The 25,125-nt window shown below is 43.2% G+C and overlaps 1 protein-coding gene across 9 annotated transcripts in view; it reads right to left on the bottom strand.

Annotated features, from left to right (window-relative positions):
- The window catches only part of MARCHF8 (membrane associated ring-CH-type finger 8), a 130,684-nt gene that overhangs the window by 7,745 nt on the left and 97,814 nt on the right, over positions 1-25,125 (bottom strand). For 8 of the 9 annotated variants that reach the window (XM_047825318.1, XM_047825319.1, XM_047825322.1 and 5 more), the window contains 3 exons: positions 15,699-15,749; positions 1,452-1,534; positions 365-1,204 (listed from right to left, as the gene is read on the bottom strand). In XM_047825318.1, the coding sequence (XP_047681274.1) occupies positions 365-1,204; positions 1,452-1,534; positions 15,699-15,749 (974 nt within the window). The remainder of the gene's footprint in view (positions 1-364; positions 1,205-1,451; positions 1,535-15,698; positions 15,750-25,125) is intronic. The other variant, XM_047825327.1, reaches the window with a different exon arrangement.

Below are 25,125 nucleotides of genomic sequence, written 5' to 3'. Positions count from 1 at the left end.
GGAGGGGCCGCCAAGGCTTAACGTCTAGATCATCAAGCTGGAAAACTGGAGATACTATTTTCTTTCTTCCAATCTCCTTAAGCAAAGTCTACTTAGTTTTGGTTGAGAAGAGTCAGCTTGGCCTTTAATATGTGTAGCTTCTCCCTCTTTTATCATCTGTGAAACTACCTTGGGACCCATGTCATAAAAATTGGTTTTTCAAATGATACCAATACTCCATTCTTCTGGAGAAAATTATTAACCCACAATTGTCTATAACCACCCATTACTTCATTTTCCTGAAACTTCACATATTAAAGCAAGATGAGGCCACAGAGGTATGGGGAGCAGAGATGGCCAGAATGATGGTTCTTGGCAAACCAACCTGCAGGCATCCCCTGATGTGGACACAGGAGATATGGGGGGGCATTTTTCAGAGGGGGGAGAAGGACAATCCAGGTCACTGTCCTTCTCCACTGAGCAGAGGGGTGCCCGCAGGACCTTGTTCTTCCATTTTGCAGATGCGCTGTCCTCAAAGACATCGTCGTCTCCCATTTCATCGGAGCAGAAGCCCATGCTCCCTGCCAGCCCGCTGGAGGACTTGGCGGTGTGCAGGGGCACGGCACAGCCCTCCAGCTCATGGAACCTGTGCAGGCTGCTGGCGCTCGAGCCGTGCGAGAGCGAGAACAGGTACCGGAGCAGTCGCCGGCTCCTGGACACAGCTTCAGCATCCGCTCTCTCTTCCAAAAGAGGGACGTGGATGCCCCCCTTGCCAGCTTCCACCTCTGAGGCAACTGAACGGTTGGCAGAAAGGGATGAAACGCAAGAATGTTTGGAACTGCCAAGAGGTTTGTGATGCTGTGCTTTTTTTTCCTTCTGATGGAACCTGTTAATCCTGAGACCTGGATCTTGAGGGAGTATCAATTTCCCTTCGGAGCGAGTTCTTTCCACATAGTCAAAACTTCCTGAAGTGTTCTGGGGCTTCTCACCCACATCGTTTAGGGATTTTGAGAACTTTAGTATTCTTCTGGCTTTGGTATTGTCAGCAGGCTTCAAGGCCTGGGTCCATTCTGAACCACAGGAATTTCTCTTTGACAATGTGTCTTTACAGATAACTGTCACAGTGAGCCCTTGTGTCAGAGAACTCTGGTATTGAGGAGCTTTCAAGACAACGGCAGACTGCACGGGACTTTGGTGACAACACTCAGAACACACTGCACTGGAACTGCATGCAGAGAACAGTGGAATAAAAGCACAGAAAGTAAAAAACAATCTTAAAAGAGAATAGACATCAAAGTGAAGAAATGAGACTCATGTGGTAACTTGGTGAGCAAACAGCACATAAAATTGGGCCAGCTGTTTAGAGCAAAGGCATTCTGACCAAGCAAATGGAAAATCGAGAACCTATAGGCACTAATGCTTATTTCTGGGATGTCACGTGAACCACGGCAACATCTGAAGCGGAGCGTTACCTGCAGATGTCCTGATTGGATGGCGTGACAGAAGTGCGAGAGAAGGCGGACACTGGAGCCGACGCCAATGAAGAACCCCCAGCCTGCAACGACACACCTCCAGTCAGTTTCAGAGGAAAGAGTAAAGGGGACAGTGAACACCATCCCCTTCTGAACAGCAATGGACGGAGAATCCAAGAACATCTGCCCTTCCTACTGTTCGGTGAATAACATCCATTAGGTCCCTATGAGTTGAGACCAAACAAATCAAACAGCACTCTTTCCCTTTATGTGGGTCAAAGTGTAGCCAAGAAATATTTAAGACTTCAGAGCAGTAATACCGATCTCCTGCAGATTCAGTGGTCCTTTATTTCCTGAGCATCTAAATTTAATTAGTTCATACATAAATCAAGAAACCAAGTACTAGACAGAGGGGCTCCTGGCTGGCTCAGCAGGTAGAGCATGTGACTCTTGATCTCAGGGTTGTGAGTTCAAGCCCCAGGCTGGGCATGAGGTGGGGGGAGGGGGGGAAGGGAGAAGGAAGGGAAGGAGGGAGGGAGGGAGGAACCAAATACTAGATGATATATGCAAATGCAAAAGAAACGTGAGGTGCCGACAATGCCAGTGCTCACCTTTCCCACCTGGCACTCTTTATTTAACCTGGTTCTGCGGATGAGCCTAATCAAGGGTAGCAGGCCGTGAGTGCTCTCTACTACTCACCTCACACTGGGCCCATGAAACCTTGCTACCCTATCAGAGCTCTTTACACAAAAAAGAGACTAGCTAACCACAGAGCCACCAATCCATAGCTCAACCCAGGGCCCAGAAGGGGGCTGAGCACAGAAGGCTCCCAAGAGTCCTAGTCATGGGATTGGGCATTAAGAAAAATAAGAAAACTTAAATTTGAAAGAACGTATAGCACAAAGTCATGGCATAGACCAGGAGTACTGAGGGGCTGTGAATAACCCAAAATGAGACAAGAGCTCTAGGAAGGTGAAAAAGCACCATAATAAGAAGAGAAGTGGAAGGAGAGGAACAAGAATATAAGGGTGTACCTGAGCTGAGGAAGCAGAGCCACTGCTAAAGGGTCCCCCAACCTCCTACAACCTCTGTGTGGTCCTTGCCTTCTCTAGACTGCCAATTCCTGCGTTCCTACAGCCCTCAGAGCACCATACATATTCACATAAATGTGTTCCTCCCTCCTCAGACAGTCAGCCTGAGTGAGCATGTGCCCCACACAACACAACCCAAACAGCCACATGAAAACAGTACTGAGTCCATTACCAAGAGCAAGCCCACATCACCTCCCTACCTTCCCCAGGCCCCCCACGTAGCCTTCAGTACTGCTCCTTGTTTTGAAGAGCCCCACTTTGGCCCACAATTCCCCGGCTGAGGCTTAGCCTCCACTCTTGCTAAGTGTGATCTCCACGGGTGTGCTCTCATCCTGGCACTCAAGTTACAGAACCCCTGCCACGGGCCAGCCACCAAGACAGGCAGCACCACTGTCCAGAAGCTCTCCCCATCCGCCTTCTCCAGCAAATGCACCCACCCGAAGAGAGCCAGGACTGGCACTCTGATTGAGGGCTTCAATGGACCACTATTCCTGCTCCCGAGCAAGAGAATTAAATGTCACTTCAAATCCAGCTCAGCCTGAAACCTGGTCCAGGAAGTTACATGATATCATACAGCATGTATATGCTAAAATCATGCAGTGTTACTCAATTAGCACATCTTCTGAGTCACCAAAGTATCCACATGTTCTAACTAAATGTGGAAAATATTCAGCATCCTGGGAAGAGATGGGTCTCAGACAGGAAGCTGAAATCAAGGGAAAATGGCCTCTCATTCCTGCTCTGAATTCAAGTGATCCATGTCCAAAAGGGAAGTCTGGGTGGTGATTGCATCATTACACACCCGCAACGGGGGAGTGCTTGGAGGCAGGGGCGAAGAGCCTCAGAGGAGAACAAGGCCTGCACCAAGTAGGCAGCCAGACAGTCCGCACACACAACAGGACCTGGGATCACTTCCCCACGAATTTCGTGTCTCAAGTGGACTCCTGGGAACGCACACAGTCACGTCTGTACTTAGAGCAGAGCGTCACACCTATGAGATGGTGACAATGGTCCCAAGACCCTTGTCTGCTTATCTGGGAAACAGGAACAGGCTCAGCATCCTCTGTCTGGGCCCCTGTCCTCATTTCATTCTCTCCAATGCCACAAAAAATATCATGAGACACTTTTCAGCAAGCTGATAAATGTCCAAGCCTCAACAAGCCTCCCAAGTACAGAGAAAATTTTTCTCTTATTAGATCATGACTTTCAAGGAAATTTTAACTATCTACTTACTGCTGTTTTATATGAATACAAACCAACAAATGCCTTATGCCAGCTGAATGAGAAAACTAGCAAGATTCGTGGGGCCATGAGAGCTTCCATAAGAGGTTCTGGCTGTTATCAGCTGAAGAGGAGCACCTGTTGAAGCTCAGGACCAGTCCTCGTGTAAAACAATCACCAAAGCATAGCATCAACAACTTTACAGAGCTTAACTCGTAGCTGGTATCTAGCTGAATAAAACATCTATCAACCTACCAACGAGGATTTCAAAGGCTGGACTGATCGTCAACAGCAAGGACAAAAGGAAGCCTACAAATACAGTTCAAATACAGCGCCAGGGTCCAACCGGGGGAGTCAAGGTAAGTCAAGGGGCTGGCAGTCCCCTGGACAGCTCTTTCACTCTTCCCGAGGCAGCGGGCTGGTGGCATGGGGGAGGTTATGGGGCAACAGCACTCACCTTAAGGGAAAAGGAGAACACCCTTTCTCCTCCACAAGATCAGACCACACAGGACTGCTGTTGATGAAAGTATGTGTAAATGTTCATAATGAGAAAATTACGTGTCAACAAAATGAAAGCCATGTGCTCCTGGAGCTCTCTGTCAGTCCTCAAACAAGAGACTTTGTGGTCATGGAAAGGAGTGTAAAACAGCTTCCTGCAATGATGACCTGCCCCGGAGAACAGGCCCCTCGGCGAAGGGCCTCCTGCATCCGCCCTCAGAAGACAAGAGGAAGCACAAGAAGTGCCTGGTGCAGAGCCCCAGCTCCTACTTCCTGGACGTGAGGTGCCCAGGGTGCTACAAAATCACCCTGTGTTCAGACACGTGCAAAGTGGTGTTGTGTGTGGGTTGCTCCACCGTCCTGTGCCAGCCCACAGAGGATCGGCAAGGCTCACAGAAGGACACTCCTTCAGACGGAAGCAGCACTGAAAGCACCCTGAATCAACATGAATGGGAAACTATCCCAATAAACAGATTTTGGAGAAAGAAAAGAAAAAAAAATGTAAAGCAATCTCACCACAAAAAAAATTTCATAAAAACCCCTCTTCTTAAGATGTCATAATCAACTACACAAAATAAACCTCTGGATTACATAGAGATTCCATTCCCAGTTGATTTTATTTCTTAGGAATGACAATTTTAGACAGTTTGTTTTGCACTACTCAAGTCACTCAGTGGTTGCCCTTCCCTATCATATAACTCACTGTTTTAAATGATTTCATCAAGGCTGTCAGAAACAACCAAAAGAAAACTTCCCATGTAGCCTCGGTAGAAGCTGGCACTTCATTCTCCCTGTTTCTTTTTGCTAGAACTTACTGCCATTCAAAGGGCAGACTCAGCGAGTACACTTCTCAGTCCGTGGCAGGAACTTAACAATTTTACATCAGAGGGACTTTCCCTCTGCAAGACACCAGCCGTACCTTTCCCGGCTCTCCTGCTTCACTTCCTTCCCTCGCTCCTTCCACTAGGTTGCTTCCCAACCCCCTTCTCTGCCACCTCCTCTTTCTTCTCTGCTGCAAACTTCCACTGGGCCTTCTTTATCAGCAAAGCTTCTTTTAAACATCTGAGGTCTCAGGCTCCTAACAAAAGTAAATTCACTCATGGGGCGCCTGGGTGGCGCAGTCGGTTAAGCATCCGACTTCAGCCAGGTCACGATCTCACGGTCAGTGAGTTCGAGCCCCGCATCAGGCTCTGGGCTGACGGCTCAGAGCCTGGAGCCTGCTTCCGATTCTGTGTCTCCCTCTCTCTCTGCCCCTCCCCCGTTCATGCTCTGTCTCTCTCTGTCCCAAAAATAAATAAACGTTGAAAAAAAAAAATTTAAAAAAAAAATAAAAAAATAAAAAAATAAAAATAAAAAAAAAAAGTAAATTCACTCTCTGATTTACATCAACAGGTACAGGGCCACAAGAAATGGTCTGGTTGGGTTCATTTGCTTTTTTTTTTTTTTTTAAGTTTATTTATTTATATTTTGAGAGAGTGGAAGAAGGGCAAAGGGAGAGGGGCAGAGAGAGGGAGAGAGAGACAGAGAGACGGAGAGAGAGAGGGAGACAGGGAGAGAATCCCAAGCGGGGGAGAGGGGTAGAGAGAATCTGCTGTCAGCACACAGCCCGACTCAGGACTCCATCCCACAAATCATGAAACCATGACCTGAGCCAAGATCAAGAGTCAGCCGCTTAACTGACCGAGCCACCCAGGAGCCTCTAGGTTCATTTGATTTTAAGCCAGGCGCAATTTGAAGAAAGACTGGGTAAAGGAGGGTAAGAGACAAGTAAGGCCCCTATTTACAATTGACCTCAAACTTAACAGAAAAAATTGGGAAAGTACAGATGGCTCGTAAGACATAAAAAGATGTTTACCTTACCCTCTCTTACAGTGAGAAATACAAATTAAAACTATAACAAAATGTACTATCAACAACAAAAGTCTGTTTTTTAAATCACAGAATACCTGTGTTGGCAAAAGTGCGGGAGAACAGCCATGCTTATACACCGCCGGTGGGAAAGCAAAGGGCTAAACTTCACAAGATAGCAATGTGGCAATTAGATTCTAACTTGCAAATGCACGTTCACTTGGGCCCAGCAATTCTCCTTTCAGGAATCCATCCTCACACATATATACAGAGAGGTTTGCTCAGCATTGTTTGTGGGAACAGTCGCCTGCCATAACCTCAGTGCCCCTGGGCTTGGAGCGGAGTCCATACTGGGCACAAGGAGGGAATGGGCAGAGGGGAGGGCCATGCTCTGTGTGTGGGCCTGTGCAGACTATTTATCAGGGGAAGGGTGCACACTTCAAGGCTCCTAACAGTGGTTTGCTCTGACATGTGGAAGGAGACCAGGGACCCTGGGCAGGAGAAACAAGTATTTCAATGGAGACCCTTCCCAACCATGACACCACTTTTACCATCAGTAGGTATTTCCTAACTACAAATTGATTTTTAAAAAATAACATGTGATTAAAAGTTTAAGAAGTAAAATAAAACTACAGAAGCACAACCAACTGTATCGATTTCCAACTCTGGGAAAACCAGTAAAGAAACTGGTCTAGTGAGTCATAATCTACATTTTTAAAAAACGAAATAAAAGGGGCGCCTGGGTGGCGCGGTCGGTTAAGCGTCCGACTTCAGCCAGGTCACGATCTCGCGGTCCGTGAGTTCGAGCCCCGCGTCGGGCTCTGGGCTGACGGCTCGGAGCCTGGAGCCTGTTTCCGATTCTGTGTCTCCCTCTCTCTCTGCCCCTCCCCCGTTCATGCTCTGTCTCTCTCTGTCCCCAAAATGAATAAACGTTGAAAAAAAAAAATTAAAAAAAAAAAAAAAAAAAAAAAACGAAATAAAATAGAAGATGTCAGAATGCATCTGACATCACAAGGATGAAGTCTTTTGGAGGAAATTTGTCTTTCAGTTGTGTTTGTGAGTGAACTGAGTTTCAATGTAAAAACTATTTCTTACCAAGGTTCGTGGTCAAAATAATTTGAAGTCATTACTGTATTTCCACAAAGAAAATACAAAATATCAAAACAAGTTAGAGAAGAAGATGGCTAATCAAGAGAGCAATTTATACCATCAGCACAGAGATTTCAGAGGTGAGGGCTCTGACAGCACCCAAGAGAGAGGGGCTTTCCTTTACAAGGACAGCATTTGCCAGCTGTGTTAGGTTTCTATTGCTGTGTAACAAATTGCCACAAACTTAGTGGCTTAAAACCACACGAATTTATAATCTGGCACACAGTGTGACGGGATCCTCTGCTCAGGGCCTCCCACCTTTCTGGAGGCTCTGGGGAAGAATACACTTCACATTCATTCATTGTTGGCAAGATCCAGTTCCCTGCAGGCTGCCCCAAGTTGGGGGCCACCTCCACGCCCCATCGATCCCTCCCATGTTCAAGTCCATTCTTACTTCTAATCTCTCGTGTCCTCTTCTGCCACCAGCCAGAGAAAGTACTCTGCTTTTAAGAGCTCACATGATTCCACTCATACAATATAACATCGTGGGAATGACGTCTCATGATTCACGGGTTCTGGACATTAGGATGGGGCATTTTAGAAATCGTGCTTACCAGACCAGCTTACGTTCACTTATTGCTCGGTACGTTACTAAAGGCTACTGCCCATCCTCACTCCCTCTCAAACCACAAGATAATAATCTGTCCCTTACTGCCACCTCAGCAGGCCTGACTTCACATGATAAAGCCAAATAGAGTCTCACTTGGTGTTTGTACTCTGCAGTACAGGCTGCAACTGCATTTCAGTAAACTTTCTGCTCAGCACAGAAGTTGCTCTGTGAAAACAAATGCTTCCTTATAACAGACTCTGATTTCTATAAATAAATACCCAGTTGTATTCAACTGCAAAAATGAGCTACCATTGAAGGAGAGGCCAGTTCTGTGGCTGCTCTGATAAATACATGTTGACTCTTGATGAAGGGCTGTGCCAAGAACAAGCTTTCACAATAGCAATTAATTAAAACTGACCACTAAGAAAGTAAATATAGAATATATACAATAGAGGATTCATGGAGGAGAGTGTGCACTAAAAACTACTGAATTCTAAAATGAGTTCCATTATAAACGACTCTCAGCACTGCCTAGCAAGTAACACTAACACTGAATTCTTTTCTTCGGTGGCCTTTTAGAGAGTTAGAACTACGTGAATACTACTACGTCCCCAGCACAATGAGGGGCATATATCACAGTACTGTTAGAGGCAAAGCAACAGCTGAAGGAACCTTCTCATGGCTCATCTCCTAAAGTAGGCTTCCAGCTACTGTTGGGAACCTTACAAATATAGCTTGCTTTCAATAAACTACACTGATGGCAATGATTTCTGAGCAAAGATGGTTTCACATTCCCAGAACGTACAAGTATAACACCATATAAAGATCCAAAATCATGGTACTGGGTCACCCAGCACTCCACCCTCCCCCCTTGCCCCTCCTGGGGCCGCTCCAACACCTCACGCTGCGTGACTGGCCCCTCCACAGGTTGCTCCTCAAAAAGTGGTTTTTACTGTACTTGTTACCCTGGTTCAATTCTATCACAGCAGTTATCAAGGTTCATAAAAAGATGTTTCTGTAATAATATGCTAACTCAGAAGCTGCTGCTGTTTAGCCTAGTGTAGTGCCTGGCACACAGTAGGTGTTCGCGTACAGCTGAATGAATAAAACAAGTACACTCTGGAGTGACTGCCTATTCGTAGGTGTAAAACAGGTTCTCAAACTTGTTGGTCTTAGGACCCCTTTATGCTCTAAAAAATTACTGAGGTCCCCAAAGAGCTTGTGTTTATGTGGGTGACATCAATCAATCTTTACTATACTTGAAGACCTTAAACCACAAGGCCACCAGCACATATTCCACTAGTGTCTGAGAGAAGATGCCATCTCTCGTGCTGGAAGCTCCACTGTGCATTCATGAGAGAGTAAGAGTGAAAAAGGCAAATAAATAACCTCCTGGTGTTATTCGACACTGGTTTTAACCCTGCCTTTTCCCCCCACAAGAAGACTCGGAACCAAATTTTGAAAAGAAACCACTGGAGACCAAGCTGTAGCCCAAAACTAAACTGTAACCAGTCAGAAGAAAACAATAAATGCAAATATGGTCTCTGCAAAAGGGGAGCCAATAGCAAAACACTGCCCATGACGCTCCATCAGGATCCCAAGTGAGGCTACACTGTGTTGATGATGCCACTCAACTCCTCCAAGTCATTCCCCTGCTCCTGCCACAGGAAAGTAAGTATCTTGTCTTTGGGATGTTTTCTTCAGAATAAATTAGGAAAGGCATATTTTGCCTTGTACTTAACCTGTAAGTCTGAGCAACCTAAGTCTGTCTCCAATCAACTTTGCACTCAGAAGCACAGAGAAGCAGACACTGGTCTTGACAACCACAGCACAGTGTGTGGCCTCCCTCTTAGGGCTGTATTTACATCTACACACGACATCTTCCTATAACTCATCCCTATCTGATGGCAGTCAAAACTAGAAAATACTCGAGAGATCTAGGAGAGTCAATGCTTAAATTCACTGAGATTTGCTTGCCAAAAAAAACAGAACAGCAATAATTTTAAGGGCTTGTTACACATGTCCAGTCTGACTTCTACCCAGGAACATTTGATCAACCAGAGGCACATAATGCTCATGGTATCTGAATAAAATTATGCAGAGCTCTAAAATATTCTACTAGGTACCAGCCTTCAGCAATGTCAGCCTAGTAAGACTAGCTGCCTGGCTGCAGAGAGGACAATACCCATGCTCCAGGCTTCATGATACAGATCTAGCTTACCACTGCCATCTTCCTGTAAGTGCTACCAATCATGAACTTGCTTAAGAAATTGTGTCACCTGGACCAAGTCCTATTCCCAGGGTCAAATGAGAATGCTTCTCTCATTGTAAATTAATGCCATATCTGGGTGTTATGAGAGGCCTGAGCAGAGGCTCTAGAAAGTCCAGCCCTTAGGATGAGCCTGACCTAAGCAAATTCCTGGTATCTAAAAAAAAACTCCAGTGGCACCTGGGTGTAGCTCAGTTGGGTAGGCATCTGCCTCTTGATTTCAGCTCAGGTCATGATCTCACAGATGGTGGGATGCAGCCTCACATCAGGCTCCGTACCAACAGTAAGAAGGCAACCTAGGATTCTCTCTCTCCCTCTCTCTCTGACGCTCCCCTGCGCATGCTTGTACTCTCTTTCTCTAAAATAAACATTAAAAAAAAAAAAATTCTAGTGGTACTGAGTTCAAGCATCCCACAGGGAATTCCAACCTTCTTCTAAAAGATTTTAGGGCAACATACAGTGGTCCTCAGTGTTGGCCCCCAGCCAACATGGCCCCAAAGTTTACAGGCACCCTGCAATTGGGCAACTATAACAGTCATCACTCCCAGTATATATGCCTAATGTCCCGGATTTCCTAAGGAGGGGACAACCAGTTTTCAACAGTTTAATCCTATCCTGGCTGGCTCCTTTTCACTGTTTATGTTCTGCTTTACATGCCTCCCCTGAGCTATACCTCTCCCAAGCAGCCCTTCTAAACTTTGGTTCCTTGTCATTCCCTACCTCAGCCCCTTGTCTTTTACCTTCATAATAATTCGCTTCATCTGCCAGGTATTTATGGAGGTCTGCTTATTCCTCTCTTCTCTGTTTGGTTCAGCATTCAGAGCACAACATCAGGCATAGAGTTAAGTGTGGGACAAGCGTGAACTCATGTAATCCTCACATATGCTGCACTGGGCCCCCTTGTCTACGTTACAGATGAGGACACCTCATGCCAAGGATACCCTATGCCGAGTGAGGAGACAGCCTTTAGGCAGGGGGCAATTGTGGTACAATTCCCCTGAACAGGGAAGCGTATCACTTCACCCTGATGTGCCACAAGCAATCACCACTCCGAGGCTGTATTCTGTACCTCGCCGCATTCCCTTCACCAGCCCGAGCTCCAAATTACCCTGGGAGTGAGGGCCATCTGACAGCCAGGTGCTGCACATCACATTCCTGCAGCACAGACACCCCCCTCCACCCTCCCTTCTCCCTCACCACATGGCCTCCCAAATCCCCTTGTCTGTCACAGTGCTAATTCACAAAGGGCAGAATCAGGAGAAGTGGTGGGTGACAGAATAAGAGTTTAGTTGACATACTGAAGAACATATTTTTCATAGCTACGTTTTAATTTCACATCGAAAACTAGCAAATCAAAAACATGATTTCAGATACCATACAGTGATACAAAACGTAATTAAATACAGTAAGCCCGTTTAAAGAAAATGATTACGCAAACAGCACAGGTAGTGCACAGGGTGAGGGTGGGGTGTAGATGGCTCATGCCTGGGGAACCCTGCTGGCCCACACCCTAGGACCCCTCAGCAGGACAAAGGTCAGGGTGAGGCTGCATGGAGAGCTGCATTCAAGTGCCCCTCTTTCCACAAGCATGCCTTCGGGGTCTCACCCTACCTCAGCTTCTCTAGGCACTCGGTCAACAGAACAGGTCTTTTACTAGGGGGCAATTCTACTACTTCTTTAAAAAAAAATAATGATTTGCTACACATTGCTACAATATCATTATAAACTATGATAAGTGCTTTAAATGAATGAGTTTGCAAGTGGCCAGGACCAGATCACCTTAGATGTGGCACATCAAAGTAGAGGGTTTGAATCTTATTCTAAATGCAGTAAGAAGCCACTGAAGGCTTAACAAGAGAAGCATTAGGATTCTATTTACCTAGTTGCTGGGTAGTGGCTGATTTGGGAGGCTGCAAGAATTCAGGCAGATTCTTAGAAAGCTACTGCAGTAATCCAGGAGGCTTGGGCCCAGGACATGGCTGTGACAATGGAGAGAACGATGGGCTAGACATAATGTCTAGCACAACGCTATGCAAACATTTGCTCAACAAACATGTACTAAGCAACTCCAGGGCTCTGAAGTTTTACAGGCAAACAAGATATAACCCTAGCCTCATGGAACTTACTTACTTGTGGGGCAAAGGGGCAACAGTAAACAAACAAACAAACAAACAAACAAACAAACAAAAAACACCAATAAAAACTCAGGCAGTAAGTGACAGGTGCTCTGTTGAAAACAGGGAAAGGTGACTAGGGGACCGCTTAGGGGGTCAGGATGGGCCACTAGGATGAGATAACAAATTTCATGAAAACTTGCACTTAGAATCAATAAATGATACCCACTTAACGTCATTACCATTGATACAAAACCAAGTACTGGGTAAAGACTCTGTGATCGAAACTGCTTAAATGTCTCAATATTCTTCCTTAATTAACTCTCTAAGAGGGTCACACTTGGATGCCCATTTTAAAAACAGATGAGCCACCCAGCTGCCTCTCACACATCCCATCTAACCTTCCTGTTTCCTGTAAGGGGAGTTAGGTTTCTGAGGCTTCAAGAAAACATGGGGTGCCTCCAACAAACACTGAAACACCCCCTGTAACAAATCACTCTGTAACAAAATCTATCTAGCTGGGATACAAAGAGACAGAAGGTTTATTTTTACCTGCTCTCAACTTCTAACTTCAAGTAACTTCAGTTACCTGTAAGGGGTAAACTGCATGAGCATAATGCGCTCTGCAGGTGACTGACGACCCTTAGCACAAACCAGTGCTGAACCCAGCTGGAGGCTGAGTCAACAGAAAAAGTCTCCTGAGAGACACAAGGGAGATTCCAGGCAGCATAAAACATGTCTGTGTTCTAACCCTTGTTTGTATCTTCTATGTCAAGGGTACTAAGTATCTGCTTGAGTATGTCTGCTACACTGAAGATGGAGTTTTATGTGCCATGGCCTAAAGGGGCCTCGAACAACAGGCTCATTTTATAAATACTGCAAGAAAGAAATGTAGTCTCAAAAACAAAGTTATCTTTCAGAGCAGTCCTGCCCTCCCTCCCCCAGCACCATGTATCTGGTTGATGCCTAACAACTCTACATCACACAACTTTCTTATTACAGAGGGTACATTTTGCAACAAAATTTCAGGCTGATGGCTCACTGGGAAGCAATGTGTGTACACACCTCTCCAGCGATTTTCCTGGAGGAACCAGGATTTCCAGCGTGCAGGAACCTCTACTTTGAAAATGGAAGAGGCCCACAACTTCTTGGCCCTCCTCTGTGGCAGAAAACTCTGCTCCAGGAAACCAATTTGACAATAAACTTCATATATTGAAAAAAAAACAAAAACAAAAACAAAACTCTGCTCCACACTTTAACTGTTTTTTTTAATTCTGGACATGATCCCTGGGTTGTGGGATCAAGTCCCATGTCAGGCTATGCACTGAACGTGAAGCCTGCTTAAGATTATTCTCTCTCTCTCTCTCTCTCTCTCTCTCTCTCTCACTCTCTCTCTGCCCCTCCCCTACTCTCCCTCAAATAAAATAATAATAATAATAATAATAATAATAATAATAATAATAATGTTACACTCAACTTAACCAGACAGGCCATCTGGATTTGCATCTTCTTACTTTTCTCAGTGCTTAAACATTGGGCAGCACCTTCAAAAGTGGTAGGGCAATGGGGCGCCCGGGTGGCTTCATTGGTTAAGCATCCGACTTTGGCTCAGGTCATGATCCCGCAGTTCATGAGTTCAAGCGCTGCATCGGGCTCTGTGCTGACAGCTTGGAGCCTGGAGCCTGCTTCAGATTCGGTGTCTCCCTTTCTCTCTGCCCCTCCCCTGCTTGCACTCTCTCAAAAATAAATTAACGTTAAAAAAAAAGTGGTAAGGCAAAACTTGCCATCTCACTCAGACAGTAATGATCTACCACTGTACAGTTCTATTAACTCCCACATTCCTAGCTGAACAAACAGCAGAAGGAAAGAAATGGAGGTTGGAACAAGAAGGATTCACTGAAAGGTATTCATGTGAGGTGGATGAAGCCTGTGGCTTTTGAATGACTGTTCTGCAGGGAAGGTCAGGTCAGGAACGCACCAAGGAGTACTCTAAACGGCCTTCGATATCGCATAGAGCATATGGACTTTACTTTTTTTTTTTTTTAATTTTTTTTTAACGTTTTATTTATTTTTGAGACAGAGACAGACAGAGCATGAACAGGGGAGGGGCAGAGAGAGAGGGAGACACAGAATCGGAAGCAGGCTCCAGGCTCTGAGCTGTCAGCACAGACCCCAATGCGGGGCTCGAACTCACAGACCGTGAGATCATGACCTGAGCCGAAGTCGGACGCTTAACCAACCAAGCCACCCAGGCGCCCCTACTTTTTATGCATCATGAAGTGGATGAATGATATATGGTGAGGTCAGAAATATGCCTAAGAACAGACTAATTGTCTCAAAGGATTTGCTAGATTCTACTTTTACTTTTAAAAAGGGGGTGATACAAGTGAGAATAGGTATATAGTTTGTAAATTAAAATGGCATATAATGTGTTCATTTCTGACTACTTGGGAGGCTGGAGACAGCAGAAGAGGATCTGTCACATTGTTCAGATCTTCCTGTGACGATCTGTGCCAGTGTCTGGTCAGCTGACACAGACATGGGGAGAAGGCCCATCTCTTCAAGGTGCCTACAAGGACATACTGCATGGACAACAGGTTGGCCAAAGCCCAGGATGGGCCAAGATGAGCAGGGCATGCAAACAAGGTTGCTGAGTGCGAGACACTGTCCGCTGGCTCCTGGGTCACCCCACAGCAGCTGACATGCTCCTGACAGGCTAGTCGAGCGACTACACCACAGGTGTGCCAGGTGCTGTAGGATGGCCAATTCACCCTGTCAGCCCTCATTTTCCTAGCCACTTTCCAACTTGAGGTGGCTCTGGATCCGGTTCTGGGCAGTGAAATGTAAGCACACGTCAGGCAGCTGGCTAGGGCTTCTGGGAAAGCACTTCCTGCTGAAAAGGGTCACTCTCAGCTGACAGACCCCTCCATCCTTCATCATTTTTCTCATTCCTGCCAAGGCCACAGCCGTGGTACCTGGAGGTCCAACTCCCATCTTGAGGCCATGAGGTAATAGAAAGCAAAAGGATGACGACAATGTGCCAAGAAGGTGGCACGGAGAGGACAGAAAATTCCTGAATCACTGACATTTTTGAACAACCACATCAGCCTTGGACCACCTATCTCCAGACACAATTAGAACCACATAAATCCATAATTATTTAAGTCACCAGAGTTGGCTATTTGTTAAGATCAAATGTGCTCCTAATTGAGGGGACAGATTTTCTGGTGACTCTCTGAGATTTTTTTTTTTTTTTTACCTGAGAGTAAATGATTTCTCCTGGGAGAAATAGTTTTTTCTCCTATTAGTCACTAACCGTAACACATTCAGAATCGCCTCACTAGAAAAATATAACTGCCACACACCTTGTTGTATGGTCCTAGAGCAGACTAAGAACTGTGTAAATAACTCTGCATCTTGAAAAGAAAGGAGTATAATCACATTTAAGCTAGGAGAAACAAAACCAAAACCCCAAATCATGAAAATAACATACTTCTGGCACTCTACCTTAGAAATGTTACTTGAATGACTCATGGAATGTCCCAAAGTCTTCTCATTCTGCAAGAAAACCAAATAGGTGTTAAGTATCAAGAAAATGAAATAGGTGATTAAAATGTGCACAGACCATTAATCATAATAATCCTGGCAATCATTCCCTCAACTAGAATTTGCTGAGCGTAAAGTACTATGTGCCAGCAAAAATGAATAAAACAATAGTCCCTGCCCTAAAGGAACTTAAGTTACCAAGAACAGGAATTTGGAATTAACAAAAAATAAGAGGGCTACAAGTGTCTTAAGGCACATTCGAATGGAGGTTCAGAGGTGAGAAATAGCATGTTCAGTTTACTGTGATGTGGTCCATGCTATGAGGAGCCACTGTAGGATGAGGAAGAAGAAAGCAGGACAGCTGACACCACCTAGGTTGTCTGGCTGTCAAGTGTTGAGTACTCAAAAGGGACATCCCACCACTCACATCTGTTCCCTCAAGCCTCTTTCTCCTCCTGGGTTAGAGAAATCTGAGAGCCTCCTCCATCTTTAGTCACAAAGTCTTATAACAAATTCTTCCTCTGTAATGTCTCAGTCTCCAACTCATTTGCATTTCTACTGTCAATGCTTTAGGTTTAGGTTCTCTTCATTTTCACTTCGAATTCTTGAATAACCTACCTTATCTTTCTCCCTTGAAAATGACCTCCCCGACACAGAACTGCTATGGACTGGATTGTATTGTGTCCCCCCAAATCCGTATGTTGAAGTTCTAACCCCTAGTACTCAGAAGGTGACTGTATTCGGAGATAGGGTCTTTATTTTTTTTTTAAAATTTTTTTTTTCAACGTTTATTTATTTTTGGGACAGAGAGAGACAGAGCATGAACAGGGGAGGGGCAGAGAGAGAGGGAGACACAGAATCGGAAACAGGCTCCAGGCTCTGAGCCATCAGCCCAGAGCCTGACGCGGGGCTCGAACTCCCGGACTGCGAGATCGTGACCTGGCTGAAGTCGGACGCTTAACCGACTGCGCCACCCAGGCGCCCCGGAGATAGGGTCTTTAAAGAGGTAATTATGTTAAAATGAGGTAATCAGGGTGGGACTTGACCCAATATGAATGGTGTTCTTCTAAAGAAGCTGAAATTCGGACAAAGGTACACACAGAGAGAATACCAGGTGAAGACGTGGGAGAAGGCAGGGGCGGCCATCTGCATGCCAAGGAGAGAGGCCTCAGATGAAACCAAACCTGCTGACACCTTAATTTTGGACTTCTAGCCTCTAGAACCATGAGAAAATTAACTCCTGTTGCTTAAGCACTCACTCCGTGGTGATTTTGTTATAGGAGCCACAGCAAATGAGTACAGTAATCTTCCACACTATAATTTTCTTAAAAAAAAAAAAAAATCAGTGAACATTCCAAATGTAAGTCTGATTTTCTAAAAATAAGAAAGTAACTCTTCTTGATTCCAACTGGCCTTGCTCTAAGCCCAAATGAGTAAAATAAAACAAAACAAAAAAACTATTAATGGAAGAGATGACCTCATTTCCATTTTTAAGATTATATATTCTCTATTCATCTCACATTTCACAATAACCATAAGGAAGACTAGAAAAGGCTGAGACACAATTAGCAGGTAAAATTCTTTTGGTCAGTCAGAAGTGCAAAGGAGCCAGTAGATCTAAAACTGCTTTGAAAGAGTGGATTCCACGCCACCAAGGCTCCGCTAAAAGAGAACTAGCAATCAAGAAAGTGTTAACTTTCCCCTTTCCCTCAACCCACCAAATTACATACTGCCTTGACTTTGGTATACACTTGGCCTTTGAACACTCAACATCCCTAAAATGTTAACACAGAAACATTTCAAGAGCTCCCCAGTGGCCTGCCAGCTGGTGCTTGTTTTGACAATGTTGTCTTGTCTTCACAGCAATGTAAATGTGTAATTTTTTGATTATTTTCTATATATTCTTTTCTTATTTTATAAATCTGAGTGAAAACAGAAGTTCAAACTCTTGAGTATAATACAATACAGACACTGTTACTAAGTGCATAGCCTCAATGGAATGTTTCTTGGTCTTAAGCAAGTCAATCAGATAGTTACAAAAGAAAAGAACAAAATTATAAAGTATGGTTAAAGTGTTGGCAATGTCACCAAAGAGTATTTCTAAGAGACCAGATGAATTAGGAATTTCATTCATTCATCTTATTCGCGCCTTCACTCACGGGGAATGGAGAGTCTGTCCACAGAACAGGTAAATCTGTAACCATTCAAGTTTCATTCATGAGTCAAGAATGTACTATGGACAAACACAGGGCACTGCTGTGAATCCAGGCTTAGAGGCTCATCTACTGGCAATTTACCACTAAATTTTAATTTAGTTTACTAAACTAAAACAAAGATACCACTCGTCCTGTACCGAGATTATCGGTACAGAAAACCATTACAACTGCTATGACATTACCCACTACCTTTCAAGAAATGGCCAGTTTAACACTACCTGGAAATCCACAAAGACGTTCTGAGGTACTAAGAAAAGCAGTCATTCCTTTCCCTGACTTTTTTTGACACTTACCATTCCATAGACAGGGTTATTAGGGTGGGTCTCACTGTTAAGCTAGGTAACTTTATAAATCCAGACTGAGATCGAAAAGTTGCTTATTACCTTATGAACTTGAGAAATAAATTTAATGATATAAGCCTGTGCCCTATTTCCCTTGTTAGAACAATTCAACTAACCTGAATTTAAGTAAATATTTTTTAAAAGGCTTATAAAAAGTTAAAAAAAAAAAAAGAACAATTCAATATTTTACACTGGTAAAAATCAAACAACTTAACCAGCTCCAGCAGATACAGATGTTTTAAAGACTGAATTCTGTCAATATTTAGAATTGCTTCTCCACTGCCTGGCAGATTAACAATTCAGTTCCAACAGATCATTGTAATTTCCCTTAAATGCTGCTACATTTATTCGGGCTTACTGAAAATCTAAGAAGTTCAGGACCATAACAGAACTATTTTTCAGGAAGCAAATCCCAGCATGCATTCAAACCAGTGACTCATTCATTCCATACTTATTTACCATGCGACTACCACATGCAAACAACCATATTAGGCACAAAATACGGACAAAAATGAATCTCATTCCTAGGCCTGTTCTAATGACGATGTCACCACAGAATTGTGTTTTGATGAGAAATATACAACCAGGGGGGAAAATGAACAAAAACATTTTTAAGAACGTTAAAAAGCACATCCATGAATTATAGCAGGGTACAATGGTACGCTTCGGAATAAAAAGAAGTAAAGTTTACCAAACATCAATGTTAAGAACGGGAATTAGGCATACCAAAGAGAAAAAGAGTTCCATTCCACTTTAAGCCAAAACTAAGCTTCAATGCCCAAGTGATACAGACTTCAGCAAACTATTTTTATAAATCTTTAATATGCTTAGTCACCACTTAATGGGTCCACCACATTGTAATCCTGGGAGAGAGAAAAGCCTCACTGCTGGTAGCAAAAACTGTTACCTTCTTTCCTCCGAGAAGGCACCAGGTGATGCCACACTGTGATACCACCCGCTCCCCTGGCCTTCTCTCCTCTCCATGTGTCTCTGGTGGGCTCTTTTTGTCTACGTTAAGCAAGAGCTCCTCAGAACACAGTTCCATATCCTCTTCTCATTTGTGGTCTCCCTTAGACCAGTGCTTCTGAAACTTTGTGCACTTGAATCATTTAAGGACTTTAGTAAAAATGCAGATTGTGATTTGTTAGGTTCGAGGTGGGTCGAGATTCTGCATTTCCATAAGTTCTCAGGTGACTCCCATGCTACTGGTCCCCAGGCTACACTTTAAGATGCAAATTTCATTCCAAATCCTGGGCCAGCATAATCCATAAAGGCTATGATTCATTTTTTTAATTGAAGTATAACAATATAATTCTTTTTTTTTTTCAGTTTTTTTAAATATGAAATTTATTGTCAAATTGGTTTCCATACAACACCCAGTGCTCATCCCAAAAGGTGCCCTCTTCAATACCCATCACCCACCCTCCTCTCCCTCCCATCCCCCATCTACCCTCAGTTTGTTCTCAGTTTTTATGAGTCTCTTATGCTTTGGATTCATTTGTTTTTTTAAGCAAATCATGACTAATATAAAAATGAATTTCTGCATACAATATGACAGTGAGCTCACAACTGAGTTAATACAAATAAATCAATCAGGAAACTGACTGATACATACACTGGGAAAGGAGTCTGAGGGTGTGAGAAAGAGAAGTTTTATTAATGTAAGATGTTACCAAATCACAAAGATAAAGAGAAGCTCTGTTGAAGAATAAGGGACATTTCACAACTTAATCAGTCCTGTCAATGGCGTTTTCCAAGTCCATGTGTGGCTCCAATAGCATGTACCTTGCGGGTAGAACAGAGATGCAGAGCCCACAGAGACCAAATACGCCCTAGAAAGTAGAAGCAAAGAATTAACAAGAAGACAATGAGGTGAGATGTCTAAGCAAGTTTTAAGGATTTTGTATAAAGGAGTCAAACAATTAAACTTCATGTGGGAGCTTCCCTGAAACTCTGACCAGGACCAGTGATTAAAAATGCAAGAAACAAACAAGGAAAAAACAAAACAAAACAAAAACACTCTGTGTAACAGATAACTATGTATCTACCCAATACTCATCCCTGCCAACAGAACAAATTTGTTCCGAGCAGGAATGGACCCAACCCAAAGCTCTCACTTTCTCACTCTCTCACTCTCTTTTGCAGTTAAGGCTAAATATGTAAGAAAGTTCTCCCTAGACATTAAACTTGAGGTTTTCTGGGAGAACATTTTGCTTTCCTGATACAGCCATTGCTCCTTTCTCCAGCATTCCTCCTTTCCTCAGTCACCCTGGAATAAAGATAGCATGCCAGGAGGTGCAGCAATCACGGTGGGACAGTGAGGAGAAAAAGTATACGCACAGGTCTCCAACTTTTTAGTCTTAGGGAACCTTTACAATGTAAGTTACTGAAGACTCCTAATATTTTGAGTATGTGGGTTATATATATTTATATTTTCCACATTACAAATTAAAACAGGGGCACCTGGGTGGCTCAGCTGGCTAAGCGTCTGACTTCTGATCTGGGCTCAGGTCATGATCTCACGGTTCACAGGATCAAGCCTCACACCAGGCTCTGCATGAATAGCACAGAGCCTGCTTGGGATTCTCTCTCTCTCTCTTTCTCTCTCTCTCAGCCTTCCTCACCCCCACTCATGTGCTCTCCCTCTCTCAAAATAAAACTTAAAAAAAAAGAATGTTTACAATATGAATCTCTTAATTCAATTAGAATAAGCCCAGTTAATATAAATAACATTTCCATGAAAATAACTATCTTTCTGAAGAAAAATAAGTGCACAGAGTAACACAGTTTTATATTTTTGTAAATCTTTTGGATTTATAAAGTTATTGTCCAATTAATAGAAGACAGCTGGATTCTCATATGTGCTTGCGCATTCAATCTCCTCTGTTGTTTTTAACTGAAGTAAATGAAGAAAATTTGGCCTTATACAGTTAGGTATTTATAAAAGGAATGTGTATTTAAAAACTATTTGAGGTAACTGGATATTCTTTGTACTACACAAAAACTCAAGTAATTAGCTGTGATGTAAACTCTAAAGTGAAATTAATAAATTTTTAATACTCCATTAAAATCAACTGGCCCATCTTTTACTTTGATTTTCTCTCTTAATCATGTATGACTCTATAACATCACACCCTTGGCCACTTAGAAATTATTGGTTCACTGAGTTATACAACTCTTTCAATACTGACACAATCCGTTATGCAACATGAAAAAAAATAACTCATTAATATGACAACCAGCATCTTTAACTACTGAAAAGTTACCAAGCTCACAGTGATGGATACAAGTTTTCCAAAATTCTAATTTTTGCTTAGAGATGTCAAATTTTTTCATTGGCAACAAAAACTGCTACTTGCTTTCCTTGAAAAGAAAAACTGGCTCATTCATTCAATTTAGAGAAAATGTCTGACAAATCTCCAAGTCAGAATAACTAGAATTTGCCAGTAATTCTTTCAAATAAAAATTATATTCCATTAAAAACACTGACTAGTTAACTTAGCAACTCAATCATAGACGTGCTTTACCCCGAGGCAATTGCTGGACTCTGGCATGCAGTAGAAATGATTTATACCAGATATGCAAAGATGGAATAAAACACATAATCTATAATGAGGAGAACAGTCAATTAAAAATGACACACATACTAAAATTGGTAGGAAATGAAGTCAAAGTATTGTTACAACTGTCTTTGAAATGTTCCCAACGTTAAAGAGATGTAAGGTATAAGAAATATATCAAACTTCCAAAGATAAGCAAGCACTAAAAAAGCTACACAAAGATTGCTAACACCATACATAAAATAAAAAGAAATTCTTAAAAGTGTTCGACTAGCCCACATGATGGTAAGAAAAAGAGAAGTAAGAGAGATGGGGAGAGAGAGATGGGGAGAGATAACAAAACAGTAGAACAGAAAATAAAAAGTAAAATGGCACCCTTAATTCCTAAAGTATCAGAAACTATCCTAGGGGCGTAGAGCAAATAGAGAAACATTTATTCAAGAAAACTGACTACACCTTGGTAAGAACACTGGGGACCTGTGGCATCTGAACCACAACCCAGTCCATCCTCAGGCTAACAGAAGCTCTACTCTGGGAGGGTGCAGCCAAGAGAAAATGGCTCTATTTCTCCCCAGCTCCCAACAGCACAGAATGGTATCTCCAGGAGAGAGGCAGGCCCCAAGCATTACACATCCTACTCCACCATCTCCATATTGTAGAAGCCATGTTCCAGGCAAAAGTGATTAGAAGTAGGTCTGGGCTCTCTCCTGCACAATGCCCACTGGCAAAGCAGAAGCTCTACTCCAGGCATGGCAGACTGAGTGTAATGTGGTCCCAACTTTGCTTGGCCCCACAGACTAATAGGGTGGAAGTTCCACACCAAGAAAGGCAAAACAAGAAAGCCACAGGCTACTACCCTACCAATGTACTGCTCATAAAGCAGGTGTGTCACTTCAAAAGATGTGGGTCACCTTACCTGCCCCCAGCTCTAGAGCGTAAGCTTTGATTTTGCAAAGGTGGAAAGGCAGGCCAAGAGAAGAGAGCTCCTCTGTTATCTCCAAGGAAACAAACATTAACTATAATAGAATACATAGAAATTCAAGGCTAATGGTGCTGGCAAAAACGATGACATTTTATGAGGAGACTGGTAGCTCCAAGAGAGCAACAAGCAAAATCACAAAACAACTAAAAGTGTACCACAGAAAAGCAGGGGCAGAGACAACTAAGAAGGTCCTCCAGAGGATGGAAGAAACCTCAAATACTGGTCTTGAAAACAACAGCAGCAGGGGCACTGGGATGGCTCAGTTGGTGAAGCATCGTGACTTGAGCTCAGGTCATGATCTTGAGGCTCAGGAGTTCAAGCCCCACATCAGGCTCTGTGCTGACAGCTCAGGTCCTGGAGTCTGCTTTAGATTCTATGTCTCCCTCTCTCTCTCTCTGCTCTCTGCTCTCTCTCCTCTGCTCTCTCTCTCAAAAATCAACATTAATTTTTTTTCTTTTTTTTTTTTTTTTTTTTTTTCCAACGTTTTTTTTATTATTTATTTTTGGGACAGAGAGAGACAGAGCATGAACGGGGGAGGGGCAGAGAGAGAGGGAGACACAGAATCGGAAACAGGCTCCAGGCTCTGAGCCATCAGCCCAAAGCCTGACGCGGGGCTCGAACTCACAGACCGCGAGATCGTGACCTGGCTGAAGTCGGACGCTTAACCGACTGCGCCACCCAGGCGCCCCTAATTTTTTTTCTTTTTTAAAGAAAACAACTGCAGCAAAGGGATCTGAATTTACTTGGATCAGACCATGGAACAATGCCCTATGAAACTGTCCAAAATAGCAGAGCAATCAGCCAGCAGTTAGTGGAACTAAAAACTCAGTGTGAAATCAACAGAGACATGAAAACTTAACATATCAGGGAAAGGCACAGTCAAAAAGAACACTGCTATAAACAGTCATCTCAACTTGAGAGAATGCAAGCCCAAGGCTCACCTCTCTGAAAAGCAAAATCAAACTATATATTGTGAGGAAAACCGATTTTACTGTAAAAATCTGTAAGTTTTACTGTAACTTTTATAATTACTAAACAAAGAACAACCCCCAGGAGGTGGGGGGGGGGGGAGGGCTGTAGAAAAATTTAATTCAGAGATGCTAAAAAGTATTATCTAAAATATACAGCATTGGGGCGCCTGGGTGGCTCAGTCGGTTGAGCGTCCAACTTCAGCTCAGGTCACGATCTCACGGTTCGTGAGTTCAAGCCCCGCGTCAGGCTCTGGGCTGATGGTTCAGAGCCTGGAGCCTGCTTCCGATTCTGTGTCTCCCTCTCTCTCTACCCCTCCCCCATTCATGCTTTGTCTCTCTCTGTCTCAAAAATAAATAAACATTAAAAAAAATTAAAATAAAATAAAATAAAATATACAACACTGAGTAAAAAAATTACAAGACCTGCAGAGAAAGAGGAAAGTATAACCCAAAGAGGAAAAAAAGGCAGTTAACAGAAAAGTCCCTTGAGCGTGCCCACAAATCATCTTTAGTACACAAAGGCTTCAAAGTAACTATTATAAATATGTTCACAGAACTAAAGGAAGCCATACTTAAAGAGGCAAAGGAAGATATGATGACATTATCTTATCCAATTGATGAAAGCAATAAAGAGATAGAAATTGTAAAAAAAAAAAAAAAGTGAACATGGAAAATGTGGAATTGAAAAGCACAACTGAAATGAAAAATTCATTACAGACATTCAACAGATTTGAGCTAGCAGAGGAAAGTCAGTAAACATGTAGACAGATCCTAAAAGATTATGCAATCTAAAGAACAGAGATCAAAAACAATAAAGAAAACTAAATGGAGCCTTAGAGAAACATGGAACATGATTAAGTACACTACTATATCCATAATGTGAGTACAGGAGAAAGAAAAGAAAGGAAGAGAAAAAATATTCACAGAAATAATGGCTGAAAACTCTCAAATTTGATAAAAGCATTAATCTCCACATCCAAGAAGCTAAATTAAACCTAGTAGGAGAAAAGCAAAAGAATCCACACCCAAACACATCAACATGCTGAAAGACAAAGAGAAAACCTTGAAAACCTTGAAAGCAGCAAGGGACAAATAACTAGTTATATACAACAAGACCCTGAAAAGATTACTAGGTGACTTCTCATCAGAAACCATGGAAGCCAGAAGACTGGGGGGGGCATACTTGGAGAACTGAAAGGAAAGGAATTTCAACCAAGAATATTATTCCAGCACACCTATCTTCAATAATGAAGTGTAAAATGAAGATAACAAGAAGATACCAAGAATGACAAAAACTGACAGAATGCGATGCGGGCAG

Source organism: Prionailurus viverrinus, chromosome D2 (assembly GCF_022837055.1).
Source record: "Prionailurus viverrinus isolate Anna chromosome D2, UM_Priviv_1.0, whole genome shotgun sequence".
Lineage (NCBI taxonomy): Eukaryota > Metazoa > Chordata > Mammalia > Carnivora > Felidae > Prionailurus > Prionailurus viverrinus.
This window is presented reverse-complemented; position numbering and strand designations above follow the sequence as displayed.